Below are 12,965 nucleotides of genomic sequence, written 5' to 3'. Positions count from 1 at the left end.
TGCATAAGTGCAGTAGAAATCTGTTTTCTTTTGTAACAGAAGACAAAAAACTGGCCTCCTATTTTGTGTACACAGTCCCTGTACAGGGTTTCTAATCTGTGGGAAGTAAAACATGTCACTTTCTAACAAGACAAAAACCCCAAGTTATCTTGGAACCTCAAGAGGAGAGGATTTCACCCAACTCATAGGTATTTAATGGTACATATCCATGGCTGGGCTTGGGTTTAAAAAGGTATTATCTCAGATTCCTTCTATGGAAACGAAGTTCCATCCAAGCCCATGTAAAAAGCCTCTAGAAAAAATTATGATTCTTGCTCCACTGCATACAAATAATTAAGCCAAGTATAACAAAGCAAACCAATCCTACCATAATTTGTCCTTTAATAAAAATGGGAAGCTAAAAAAAAATTGTTTCAAAAACTATAGTACACCCAAATAATGTTTTCAATTTTTTCCTTTTTCCTAATTGGACATCACTGAAACCTAAGCAGTGCTTTCCTCAAGCCCTGTAAACTGAAGACTAAACTTCAGAAGAAAACAGCAGCAACCTATTTATATGTGTTGCTGTTGTATACTATTATGTTTCAGCAGGTGCTGCCTCTAAGCCCCCAAAACAGAAAGTGCTATCAGGAACAAATCGACCTCTTCCACTCCAGCGCTGTGTTCCATGCCCCATGACGACAACCCTCTCTCAGCAAGAAGCAGCCAGCAAGATTACAATGCTCCATCTCCCTACGATTCTCGTGATTAATAAATAAATATACAAGCATGAAAAAAACATGAGCAAATTGACAGTGGGGATTGTGGCAGGCCAGGTCTCACTAACGCAGGCCTCTGCAACAAGTGTTTTAGTACTGTCTAAGTAGTTAAATATTAAAAGCCAAGGCCCCTATACAAAGGCTGGGATATAAGAAAAGCCCAAAGAGTTTAACTTAGTAGGCCTTTCCTGGGTCTTATAACAAAATAACGAAGGTATTCCTAACAAGACTCACTTAGGGTTAAGCCAGTTTTATTGGGAAGAAAACTCCCCAAACCTCTGTGATTTAACAGAAGACAAAGTAAGGGTAATTACCCCAACACTTACACCCATTTAAATTAAGTAAATTTACTGAGGCTCCAGACAAAGGTCTTCAAGACTCAATCCTTAGTTATAGATTAAAAGAAGTTAATCACTTACATCTTTAGATAAATGTACACTTACATATAAACATACAGCTTTGAAAGTATATAAGCTCTGAAAAACTCTGTCATTTTAAGTTGGTCTGCCAATAATTTCCAGGTCTTTTCCCTGCAATCGGTTGCAGAAATAAAAACTCTCTACCTGGTCAGTTAATGTGCATCTTGTTACTGGGCAATAAGAAATAGCAGCCCAAACCTCAGTTTGGTCTGGGAACTGCACCCCAGCCTGGGCGACAAGCGTGAAACTCCATCTCAAACAAACAAAAAGAAGTGCAGCACAGCTGGAAATCAGTTTGAAAGTCCCTAGTAGCGGCGGGACTCTGAGAGGTCAGGGGTGTGTGGCAGGGTCACCCACCTCCATCCATGTGCTTCAGCGCCTTCTCAGCTTCATCTGGATTCTCAAACTCTACGTATGCATAGCCTTTGGACAGATGGGGATGCATCCTTTCCACAGGCATGTCAATCATTTTAATTTTCCCATAGGTGGAAAATATCTCCATGATGTGATCCTAGAGGGAAAGAAGGATCACTCGAACGCCCATCTACCAGTCAGTCATGTCAGACGCAGAGAGTTCACCACATCATGACTAAAATCTCAGCAGGGTGAAACATTCCATCTGACAAGTACCAGTGTTGTTCTGGGATTAATCTCCTAGACACACGTATTAATGGTCCACTAAGAGGAACAAATCAGTGCTCTACTCAAACCACATGCCCCAGTCCCTGAAAGGCTACGTTCTAAGTTCACCTGCAGGCACAGGCCTGCTTGTCTACACCCTGCTGCTCACTGGAGACATCCGTGATCCTCACCTTTGTCACATTCCTGGTGAGTCTCCCAATATGCACTTTGGTGGGTTTAGGAGATGGGCTCCGCCTTTTCCTCTCCTTTTCATCTCTTTTAGGTGGTTTGGATCTGATTGAGAAAACAAAACACCAGAAACAGTTTCTGTCAAGTCAAAATGTACTAGATTCCTTTCGAGTGGGCTCTTATCTGCTTGTGTGACAGTTTTCACAAGGAAGACTTTCCTACTAGTTGCATTACTCCTGTCTCAGAAATCCTATTAACACAGAAAGACTCCTTCTGGGTCCCTTTTATAACCTCAATGGTAAACCTGTAGCCACCAGCTTGTAAACTTTAGAACCCAGACACAGGGCACTCACTTGGAGCGGGAGCGCCTCCTGTTGTCATGTCTGCGCCGAGAAGGACTTGGAGAGCCGGAAGAGCTGCTGGAGCTGGAGCTGCGGGAGGTGCTGGAGCTTCCTGAGCGGCTGGATGCTGAGGAAGAGCTGGAGCCACTGCTTGAGCCAGTGCTGGTGCTGGAGCCTGAGCTGGAAGTCGAGCTGGACCGAGATCTGAGGGCAAGATGAGGGGTCACAACCACCACACGCCAAGTCTCACAGTACAGACGCCTCCTCTAAGTCTGTTGCGCTCCCTCCAGGAGAAGGCTGCTGTTTGGGTGTCTCCAGGCCTCGCTGCTTTCCCCAATGGGGAAAACATCACCCCCCAATCCCCCAGCAAGCCAGAGCCCTAGGTGTCACGTTGTGCGTGGGACAGAACGGAGGGGACGGGCGGCCTTCTACCCATACAGAAGCCTTTCCTGCTGGGAGGCAAAGGACTCTGGCAAAAGTCAGAACTGCCAACTCAGGCTGGGAAGGCAGCTGCTGGCTGAGGCTGACCCAGGCTTGATTGATTTTTTCTTTTGAGACAGGGTCTGTCACCGAGGCTGGAGTGCAGTGGCATGATCTCCGCACACTGCGGCTTCAATCCTCTGGCATCAAGCCATCCTCCTGACTCAGCCTTCCGAGTAGCAGGGAGTACAGGCATGTACCACCACACCCGACCAATTTTATTTTCCTCCAACTCCTGGGCTCAAGCCATCCTCTTGCCTCAGCCCTCCCAAGTAGCTGGGACCACAGATGCATGCCACCACTCTCAGCTAATTTTAAAAATTACTTTTTGTAGAGACGAGCTCTTGTTTTGTTGCCCAGGCTGGTCTTGAACTCCAGGCCTCAAGCAATCCTCCTGCCTCAGCTTCCCAAAGGGCCGGGATTACAGGCATGAGCCACTGCACCTGGCCAGTCTGCCATAAATTAGGGTCTCTACTAACAATCAGAGGATGTGTTTTCTTTGTACATAATCAAGAAAACTGAGCCATCTGTGGGGAGTAGGGGTGTGGCTGTGGCACAGGTCCCCTCCAGACTCCAGGCCAGCCTGCCCCACCTGGTACTGCTGCTACCACTGGAAGCACTGCGCCTCTTTCGGGTTTTGTCCCTGCCGCGATCCTTCTCACTTGACTCCTTGGTGGCCCCTTTATCTTTTGAGCGATCCTTGGACTTCTCATCTGAGCGGTCCTTGCGTTTGGTGGGTGAAGGAGCCCTGGATGGTGAGGAAGAGTGTGAGACTGCATGCTCCTCTGACCAAACCCAAACAGCACAACCCAAAAGAGGGGATCAGCAGGGCCACAGAGACCCCAGGTGATCAGAGTAAAGTGGCCTGTGGCTCAGAACACTGACTGTAGAATGCAGAACATTCTCCACTTCCCCCTTTCTGCGGGTCCCTAGCAGTAAGCACCCCCAAGTAGCACTAGAAAAATCTTACAGAAGGATTACCTAGTGCTGGACTTTTTATTATTTTCTTTGACTCCTAGCAAGCTCTTCTTTTTCACTCCTGATAAATCCATTCTCCCCTTCTGAGGTGTTCAAAGCAGCAATGGCGGCCTCACTTATCTGAACTCTCACTTCTAACTTGATTCTGAGAAACGATCCCTAATCGATTGCAATTTACGCCAAAGAGCAGCCTAATAACAAGATAAAAGGGTTTAAAGAGTGAACGAATTGGCAAGGCAACAAGTCTACTTTGCAGTCAAAAGCTGAGCACACAAAAAGACAGCAAGGGAGCACAGTAAGCAATGAGTGTCCACACAGTCAGGAACACACAGGGACAGTCCCCATGTGCTCACGGAGAAGTCTCTACCCTGCACAGGAGGCACAGGAACAACTGTCACCCCCACTTATCTTTTTCTTAAAAAAATGGAGGAGATGGTGGGGTCCATCACTGTTATTTTACAAGCTGAACAATTCAGTTTTCACCCACAAGTTTGATGAGCCCCTGCAGTCCTTTCAAAATGCCACAGCACCACATTCACATGCAGAACAGAGAAAAACCTAACTCAAGGGTGGTCTCCAGATAGGATTAGCTCTCCTGTTGTATTGCGGCAATTTGCCTTTAGGATACACGGACGTGACTGGAAGCAAAAATCATTTCAGAAGTGACTGGTACCAGCATTAAAACACTTAATACTCAAAAGCAAACAGATGAAACGTACCATATGAACATTTAAAAAGCAGAAGAATCATTTTAAAAAGCAGTAATTGCACTGTACTTTAATAGTATGCATATTGAGTGTAGGGGAAAACACATGCAAGTCTGCAATTTACTTTGAAAGAAAACCTAAGATTGATGGGTGGCTAGATACACCATCTAGCAAGTATAGCAGAAATATAACTTACAGACTCTGAACCTCTGCGTTTTGTTTTGTTGTTTTTGAGATGGAGCCTTGCTCTGTCACCCAGGCTGGAGTGCAGTGGCACGATCTTGGCTCACTGCAACCTCCGCCTCCTGGGTTCAAGCGTTTCTTCTGCGTCAGCCTCCTGAGTAGCTGGGACTACAGGTGCTTGCCACCAAGCCTGGCTAATTTTTGTATTTTCAGTAGAGAGAGGGTTTCACCATACTGACCAGGCTGGTCTCCAACTCCTGACCTCATCATCCGCCAACCTTGGCCTCCCAAAGTGCTGAGATTACAGGCGTGAGCCACCAGACCTGGCCCTTAAGTGGTCTTTATGTGGGTATTAACTGTATAATTCGACCTTCCTGTGTTTTAAACATTTTTCAAAAATAAGATGGAAAAAAAAAGTAGGCATTGAAATTGCATGAGAGACTGCCTGCCATGTAAGAGTTTAGCAAAATGCCTGGACTGCAGAATGTGCTCAAATAGCGGTTACTCATTACTCAAAAACAAATTACTAATTAGTTACGGGCCGTATTTTCCAGGGACCTTTGCCTTCAGTATTTCCAGTAAGGTTCTGCACAAGCTGCAAGAGTTGTTAAGTGAAGCTCTCAGGATGTGAGTCTCAGCTACTTCTGTCTCACCTTCTCCAAGAGCCAGTTGGTAAGGAGGACACAGCACACCAATGGGGTCCTGGTTTCCCTGTGCAGTACCTGCCATGGGTGCTTCAAAATGCTGCTGAAAATGTGTTCTGACCCAAGAAAGAAAAGCACCTGGCTTTAAACAGTCAAATGAGTCAAGGAGGGCTGAACACCACTTCTGCTGCTCTTGTCCGGGGGTATCATGTTTTGCTTTAGAACAGTAAGGTTCTGCAGACACCCAGCAGACAGTGCCTCGACACTGTTGGTGTCCTCGGACAGTCAGTGAGTACCATTCAGAGTATAATTCAGAGTCTGGAACCAGAGGGCCTGGGTTTGATTTGAGGTTTTACTGTGTATTTCAGACAAGTCACTTATCCTTTCTCAAGTTTCTTATCAATATGGTGACAATTACAATTCCAACTTTATAGTTAACCCAGGGCATTAATGAAAGGCTCAATAAACGTTAGGAGCAAGATTTGTGTCTCCACGTCTGGAGGAGCCTCCCTCCCCCAAACATTTGTCTCCAAAGTCACACGTAATTTCTGAACTCTCAGCAGGGTTCCTGCACCCACCCGCCTTAGGATCACCTGCAGCAGCACCGTCCAATAGAAACTGTGAGGAGCCACAAGCATCACCTGAAATTCCTTAGGAGCCATGTCACAAAAATGGGTGAAATTATTTTTTAACATTTGACACATCCAAAATATTATCTTTCCAACATATAATCAACATAAAAATCTACTAATAAAAGTTTACTTTTTTTCATCGTCTTCTAAAACTGGTATGTGTTTTAACATTTCAGTTTTGATGAGCTGTATTTCACATGCTTAGTAGCCACATGTGGCCAATGGCTCCTTTACTGGACAGCACAGATCTAGAGTGGAGGTCACACCCGCAGATTCCAGTCCCACCCCCCAGACCTAAAGATCTGCCCGAATGTACTTTGTGAAATCAACCACCACCAGTTATTCTTAAGCACTCCAAACACTAAGAACCACTGAGTAAGTGGACGCCTTGCTGGGTGCGGTCGAGTGCTAGAAAGCAAAAGTTGAGGTTCTCTGTTCACCCAAGTTCAGGTACCGGCTCAGGACCTCGGTTACCTCCCCCATCCTCCGGAAAGGTGCGCGTCCAACAGCCAGAGAGAGGAGAGAACAATTAGTTAAATCTCGAGGAGAGGGCGTTTCGGCATAAATCTTCAGAGCACCTTCCCCATTTAAGAGTACATTTCAGGCACAGTTCATGCGAAATCAAGACAAAAAGCCTACTCCACGTTTCTCCTCCATCAACCTTAACCTTCCCGTATCCACCCCTCTGGGATAACCCATCAAAATGAGCTCGGCCACCGTGCTCGGTCCACAGTGGGCCGTATCCCCACGGCCTAGCGCCGAGAATTGCACACGGGAGTCCGGGAAACGTTCGCGGAGTACATGTTTGAATTAATGACTCCGAAGGATGGATCGGCCGACCTTCCACCGCATCCCACAAAGAAACTCCGCGCCCGCCGGCACCGGCCCGACACGCCGACCTCGCCGCTCCCCGTCCGCGTTCACTCACAACTCCCCCGTCCAGGGGCCGGGCCGCCAGCGCTTCCAGGGCAGCGCCTGGCGTTGGGGGCTTGGGTCTCCGGCCCGGCGGGAGGGCCCCAAGGACGGAGGCCGCGCTCCCCGCTGCTCCGAGTCCCGCGGGCCTGGCTGCGCCACCGCTGAGCGGACGAAGCAGAGGCGCCCTTCCGTCCGCGGCGGCCCCGATCACTTCCGGGCCACCGCCTCGACACCTCCCACTCCGCCCACCCCGGGCCACACTCTTTCTTCTCGGAGCCCGCACCGCGCTGCCAGGCCACCGCCGCACTGCGGGGCTGAGGAGTGGACCGGCTTCACGATGCGTCCTGCCGGGCCTGACTGGCAGCCCCCGAAACACGGATGCGGTCGGATTCTGCCCCAACTTACATCTTCCCGCCGCCGCCACCTCCTCCTGCTTTCCTCAGCCTCCGAGGCCGGCGCCGCTCTGACGTCAGAGTTAAGGAGCGGGAAGACGCCGCCGTCCGGCGCGCAGCGATGACGTAAACGCCTGGCCCAATGGGCGCCAGCGGGGAAGCGTTAGCGAGTCAAGGCAGTTTGTGGTAGCCGCGCTGGGGACGTTCAAGGTGTCTCCTCGCCGGTAAAGTCCCTGGGACTGACCGGGCTGGCTGCACGCTTGCTGGAGCGAGCACATGGGTAGCCTGCTGAGCCCGGGAGGGCCGCGCGATAACCGAGGCTCGTCCTTCGGAGCGGAGGGCGGCCGTGCCCCGCCCCTTTCCTTGCGCGGGCGCCCTGGGCCCGCCCGGGCCGACTCTGGCCCCTGTTGCCGGCGGTGGAGGCGGGGCTCCGGGCCCGGCTGTGCTGAGAGCGGCAGGATGGTCGTACAGGAGGGGTGCGCAGCCTTTGCGGCCTTGCGTGGCGGGGCGTGGGGGCCTGCAGGGCGGAAGTAGCTCGGAGAGACGGGCTGGGGCAGGACTTGCGTTCGTGCGGTCAAAAGCCACTGGTGGCGTTTGGGGTGCTCGCGTGGACGCGGCCTCCGCGCAGGCGGACCTCCACCGGGTGGGCGCTGCAGGCGAGCTGTGCGGGCAAGAAGAGCAACGAGCTTGAGGGTGGGAGATGGGGTGCAACGGGGGGCGTCTCCGGGGAGGTGACACTGCCGCTGAGGCTAGAGTGGAAGGGCGCGCCCGGCGGGGGAACAGCAGGCGCCGAGGTTCGCTGGAAGCAGGGAAGGGAGGCCGGGGCACAGGCTCGCAGGCCCGCACCAAATTCTCGGCGGCGGCGGCGGCACGGAGCGTGTGAACGGCGCAGCGCCGAGGCTTCATCCAACGGCCTGTGCAGGGTCCGAGCAGGGAACACTGTCGACCAGGGTCCGACCCTGGGAGAGTCCAGAGGTGGCGCCTCTGGCAGGCACAGAGGAGGGGGTGACGCTGTAGGGGCCCAGGCAGGAGGCTCCGCGTCAACGCCCCACACTGACACGGCGGATTCTTTTTTTTTTTTTTTTGACAGAGTCTCGCACTGTTGCCCAGGCTGGAGTGCAGCGGTGCGATCTCGTCTCACTGCAACCTCGGCCTCCCGGGTTCAAGCGGTTCTCCTGCCTCGGCCTCCCGAGTAGCTGAGATTACAGGCGCACACTACTACACTCGGCTAATTTTTTGTGTTTTTATTAGAGACTGGGTTTCATTATGTTGTCCAGACTGGTCGCGAACTTCTGACCTCGTGATCCGCTCCTAGGCTTTCAGGCTCACTCCTGAAGTGCTCGCTCCTAGGTTCTTCTTGGCCTCCCAAAGTGCTGGGATTACTTTACAGGCGTGAACCACCACCCCCGGCCGCGGGCGGGTTTTGTTTACTGCTGTGCCTGTCAGGCAGTCGTTGCCCTGTGATTATTTGTGGAGGGATTGTGTGCTCAGCTTCAGACTTTGAACAGCTTCGTGGCAGCAAGGAAGGGAGAAGGAAGCAGATCCAAGCCGATCTTTGGGAGGAGACAACCAGCATGACTTGGAGACTTCAGATGTCAGAGCAAAGGACAGGGTGCAGCTCGGTGACCCAGCGTGGGTGGGGTGGCGGGTGAATGGATGTATAGTGGGAATGTGGTCTGCCGTCACTGCCCTCTTCTCTGTGTGGGAAGCCAGCTCTTGGTGACTTCCTGCCCGGGCCCACTCCCTCTGGCCCTGTCCGAGGGTGTCAGGTGTGCCCTTGACCCTTCACCCTGGGCGAAAGGGATGTCGGAGGAGTTGGGGACAAAGGCAGCTAGGAGGAGGAGCTACCTCCCGAGTCCACCGCACTGAGTCATCAGTGTGTTCCTGTGTGTGGAGGCTGGCAGGCCCATCAGTCTGGTTTGGGTACCCCCGTTGGATTTGGGTTTGATGACATGTAGAGTAAGTTAGATTCTCTACATTACTGTCACACCTGCTGTGCCCAGGCATGGAAGGTTAAGTGGAACAGAGCGGCTGTCCCCCTGCTGAAGGGGCCCCAGAGTTGGTGCTAGGGAAGGTGGCAGTGTCAGTGGTCCAGGCAGGCACAGGCGGAATTCTCTCAGGTAGCATTGGAGTCTAGTGGTCAGAGAGGTGCTGAAGGACCCCAAACCCAGAGCCCATGCCCAGGGCCCCACTGACACCTGGTGGGGAGGGGCAGCCTGGTGACCCCACATGACATGGGTGGGGGTGACGCAGCACCAGCTGGGCTGACAGCCCTCCCCCTGCTGATTTTTAATGCTCTGCAGTAATTTCATTTGGCCTGCGAATAAGCTTTCACACATTTTATATTAAATCTACAAGTATGATTTATTCAGGCACTTATGCATTTAATCAAAATTGTTTCTAAATATTACTGATTTTTGTCATCAAATGTGCCATCAGCTGTTGAGCTTTGAGAATTGAGCATCCTGGCTTTTGCCATTTTGAGGATCAGCAGAAGCATTTCTGGAAGAAACGTGAGAAAATAAAAGTCAGGAGCCTACCCCCACCCTGTCCTTCCAGGAGCTCAGCCCCAGAGCCAGGCTGCTAAGGCCATGGAGGCTGAGGGCAGTGGAGCTGGGGCTTCTGGAGCCTCAGGGGCCCTGGTTTGCTGGAGGGGGCAGGCAGGGCTTTGCGGACAGGGCATTACGCAGTGGCCAGAGCCCTGCAGTGCTGGGCACAGGCTTCTCATGGGCTCTGGCCATGGCCCTGAGCTCCTCCCCTTGCCTTCCCAGAGCTGGGGGTCACCTGCTGAGCTGGGCACCGGCTTATCTTGGGCTCTTTCCACGGCCCTGAGCTCCTCCCCTTTCCTTCCCAGAGCTGAGGGTCACCTGCTGACTGGGGCGGCTCTGTCTTTGAGAGCATGCCCTCATGAAGGCAGAATGTCCTCCCTGCCTCCATCCTCTGTTGCCTGGTGGCTTATGCAGTGCCTGCTCTTAGAGGCTGGTGGCCTGGGACACAGGGTTGGGGATGGGCTTGGTGGTGCTGCAGGTCACAGTGGGTCATGAAGGAGCTTGGGTGGGGGGGGTGTTGCATTCTCTGGTAAAGCACAGCAAGGGAGCCCTTTTACCCACTAAAACCTAGCTGTGCACTAAGGCCATGTGCAGCCCAGTCAGGTGGACGAGGGGGTAATGACCTCCGGGGAGGCATCAGAGGAGGAGCCGTGCCTGCTGAGAGGCGGGTCACCACAGCCTGGCACCTGTCTGGAGAGGGTGGGGCTGGGGGAGGTGCTGGCCAGGTCCATTGGGGTGGCCAGGCTGAGTCTGAAAGGGCCTTGTGCTGGTGTGGGGTGAGCTTGGTCTGTTGGGAGAGTATACAGTTCATTGAGGCCTCCCTGGCTCCGGGTTTGCATGTCTGAGGAGTGGGTATCATCAGGGCCTGGGGCCCCTCCAGTGGGCACGTCTGGACTCTCTCAGGATCGGGAGCCTGTGCTCATCACAAGCTCAAAGCACTCCATTTCTGCTACAATGAGGTCAAGGATAGTGACCATGAGCTGCCTGGGACTGTGACTGAGGCACCTGGGGTACCTCTCAGGACCTGGGGGCTGAGCCCATGGCTAGATGAGCCTTGGTGATGCTGTGGTATTGCCTGGGCCAGGCGGACCCAGGGGCAGCTGCCGCTGGTCCATGTGGAGCTCCTTCAAGCCGAAGCATCCGACACCAGTGTCTGTGGGGTGTGGGCCCGGCCCCAGGAGCGGGGCCTGGGCAGCCCCGTGTGTTGAGGAAGGAAGGCAGGGCCCCCGCTCCCCGGGCCTGACCCCACTGCTTCAGCCCCCCTGCCTGCCTGCAGCCTGGCCTCGAGGGCCCATCAGGTGAGGAGGGGATCCCGCCTGCCCTACCCCATCCTACCTCCTGGAGGAGGCCTTTCCCCTTACAGGCAGCCTCCAGCTCTCCCACCCTGAGCCCCCTGTGTGGGGTGACTAGAGCATACCCAGCATGCTGGGGTTCGGGGGGCATCTGGAGGGAGGGACATCTCAGTTCCCTGAGGGGTGAGCAGCCTAAGTGACTCCCGTGCTGGGCCATTTCCTGCATTCTGGAGCTCCCCTTGAGCTGCCTGTCTGCAGGGGCTCTGGCCATTAGTGCAGCCAGGCACCAGCCTCCATGCAGACCAGTCTGTGTGGGAGTGGGGGTCTCAGAGGGCCCAGCCGGCCTATGCCATGAGCACAGTGCTGGCCTGGAGGGGAGCTGAACAGCAGCTGGGTTGGTGCGTTACCTGGTGGGGCAGTACACAGCAGCTGCCCTGGCTGGGGTTCAAGCCCCGGGCTGGCCTGGTGGAATCCCCTCTGTCACTCCTAGGTTCTGTTCTTGCAGGTGTCAGGCCTGGGGCCTTGAGACAGACCTGCAGTCTCCACCACAGCCACAGTGGGTGGGGTCTGGGTCCTCACGGAGGTGATCCTCCACCCCCACCCTTGTGTGCAGCAGTGGTGTTCCCTGGCGCTGGTGAGACCCTACCTCACTCAGGAAACCTCCCAGAACCCCCCAGGCAGAAGTAGCCATATTCCAGGGCCTGTGTCCATATGCCCCACAGTGCACCCTGGCTGGTTTGTTGTAGGAACTCAGAAAAGCAAAGCAAACAAGATGGTTCCCTGCTGGACACATTTTTATTGCAGATCTTTAGTCCAGGATTCCAGGGGTAGCCAAGGTCACCTGAGTCCTGGGGACTCTGGGCCTGGTCTCTGAAAGCAGCTAGCAAGACAGAGATGGGAAACCCAGCAAGATGGAGTGAGCCAAGGGCACAGGTGGGTCCAGGCGCAGCAGGGAGCTGCCTGGGGGTGACAGACACTGGACGGAAGCCACTGCACACACTACCCCACCCTGAACTTGAGCACTTCCTTTTTTTTTTTTTTTTTTTCCCCCCCCCCTCCCCCCCCCTCCCCCCCCCCGAGACGGAGTCCCACCCGCCCCCCAACGCTGGAGTGCAGTGCAGCGGCGCAATCTCAACTCACTGCAAGCTCTGCCTCCCGGGTTCACGCCATTCTCCTGCCTCAGCCTCCAGAGTAGCTGGGACTGCAGGCGCCCACCACCACGCCTGGCTAATTTCTTTGTATTTTTAGTACAGACGGGGTTTAAACATGTTAGCCAGGATGGTCTCGATCTTTTGACTTCATGATCTGCCTACCTCGGCCTCCCAAAGTGTTGGGATTACATAGGCATGAGCCACCACGCCCGGCCAAGCACTTCCTTGAACACAGAGGTGACCATGAGGAGGGAGGCGTGAACCAGGATGATGGGGCAGCAGATGGAGCCTGTCTCCCTGGGATTTCAGGTGACCGAGCCCTGGACTGCCTCCTGCTGCCTACATGGCTGAGAAATAAACTTTTTCAAACCACTGTGACCTGGGGTTTTCTGATACCCTCAGCAAGCCCATTCCTGTGGCCTGGTGTGGGTCCCCTGACCTGTGGCCTGGGCTGCCTGTATCCAGCCTCCCCCTCTGCTTCGCTGTAAACCTGTGATGGCAGTGGAGGGGCTTGGCCTGGGCGTGCCACACTGCAAGGTCTTCCCCTCTCTGAGTTCTGGGTGTGGTTTCAGTTGAGCCGCCCTGTTGGACTGGACCAGCCTGGAGTACAGAAGGTGCAGGCTCTTCCACATACCTGGCTCGTGGCCCATGGGCCGTCTGCTCATGGGAGCCCTGTGCCAGGCTATGCAGGGCAGTGAAGTCAGAATCTCGTCT

General features: G+C 53.7%; 1 protein-coding gene across 3 annotated transcripts in view; it reads right to left on the bottom strand.

The window, feature by feature from the left end:
• RNPS1 (RNA binding protein with serine rich domain 1) overlaps positions 1-7,620 on the bottom strand; it is a 19,847-nt gene extending 12,227 nt beyond the window's left edge. Inside the window, exons 1-6 of one of the 3 annotated variants that reach the window (XM_023189149.2) lie at positions 7,273-7,617; positions 3,790-3,977; positions 3,401-3,556; positions 2,341-2,532; positions 1,990-2,092; positions 1,535-1,688 (exon numbers count right to left, since the gene is read on the bottom strand). In XM_023189149.2, coding sequence (XP_023044917.1) covers positions 1,535-1,688; positions 1,990-2,092; positions 2,341-2,532; positions 3,401-3,556; positions 3,790-3,860 — 676 coding nt within the window. In that variant the 5' untranslated portion in view covers positions 3,861-3,977; positions 7,273-7,617. Of the gene's footprint in view, positions 1-1,534; positions 1,689-1,989; positions 2,093-2,340; positions 2,533-3,400; positions 3,557-3,789; positions 3,978-6,880; positions 7,105-7,272 lie in introns of those variants that run through there. The other 2 variants (XM_023189150.1, XM_023189151.2) reach the window with 2 other exon arrangements.
• Between the last annotated feature and the right edge of the window lie 5,345 nt (positions 7,621-12,965).

This window comes from Piliocolobus tephrosceles, chromosome 17 (assembly GCF_002776525.5).
Source record: "Piliocolobus tephrosceles isolate RC106 chromosome 17, ASM277652v3, whole genome shotgun sequence".
In the NCBI taxonomy this organism is placed as follows: domain Eukaryota; kingdom Metazoa; phylum Chordata; class Mammalia; order Primates; family Cercopithecidae; genus Piliocolobus; species Piliocolobus tephrosceles.
Note: the sequence above shows the minus strand (reverse complement) of the source record. Positions and strands in the feature narration are given on the sequence as shown.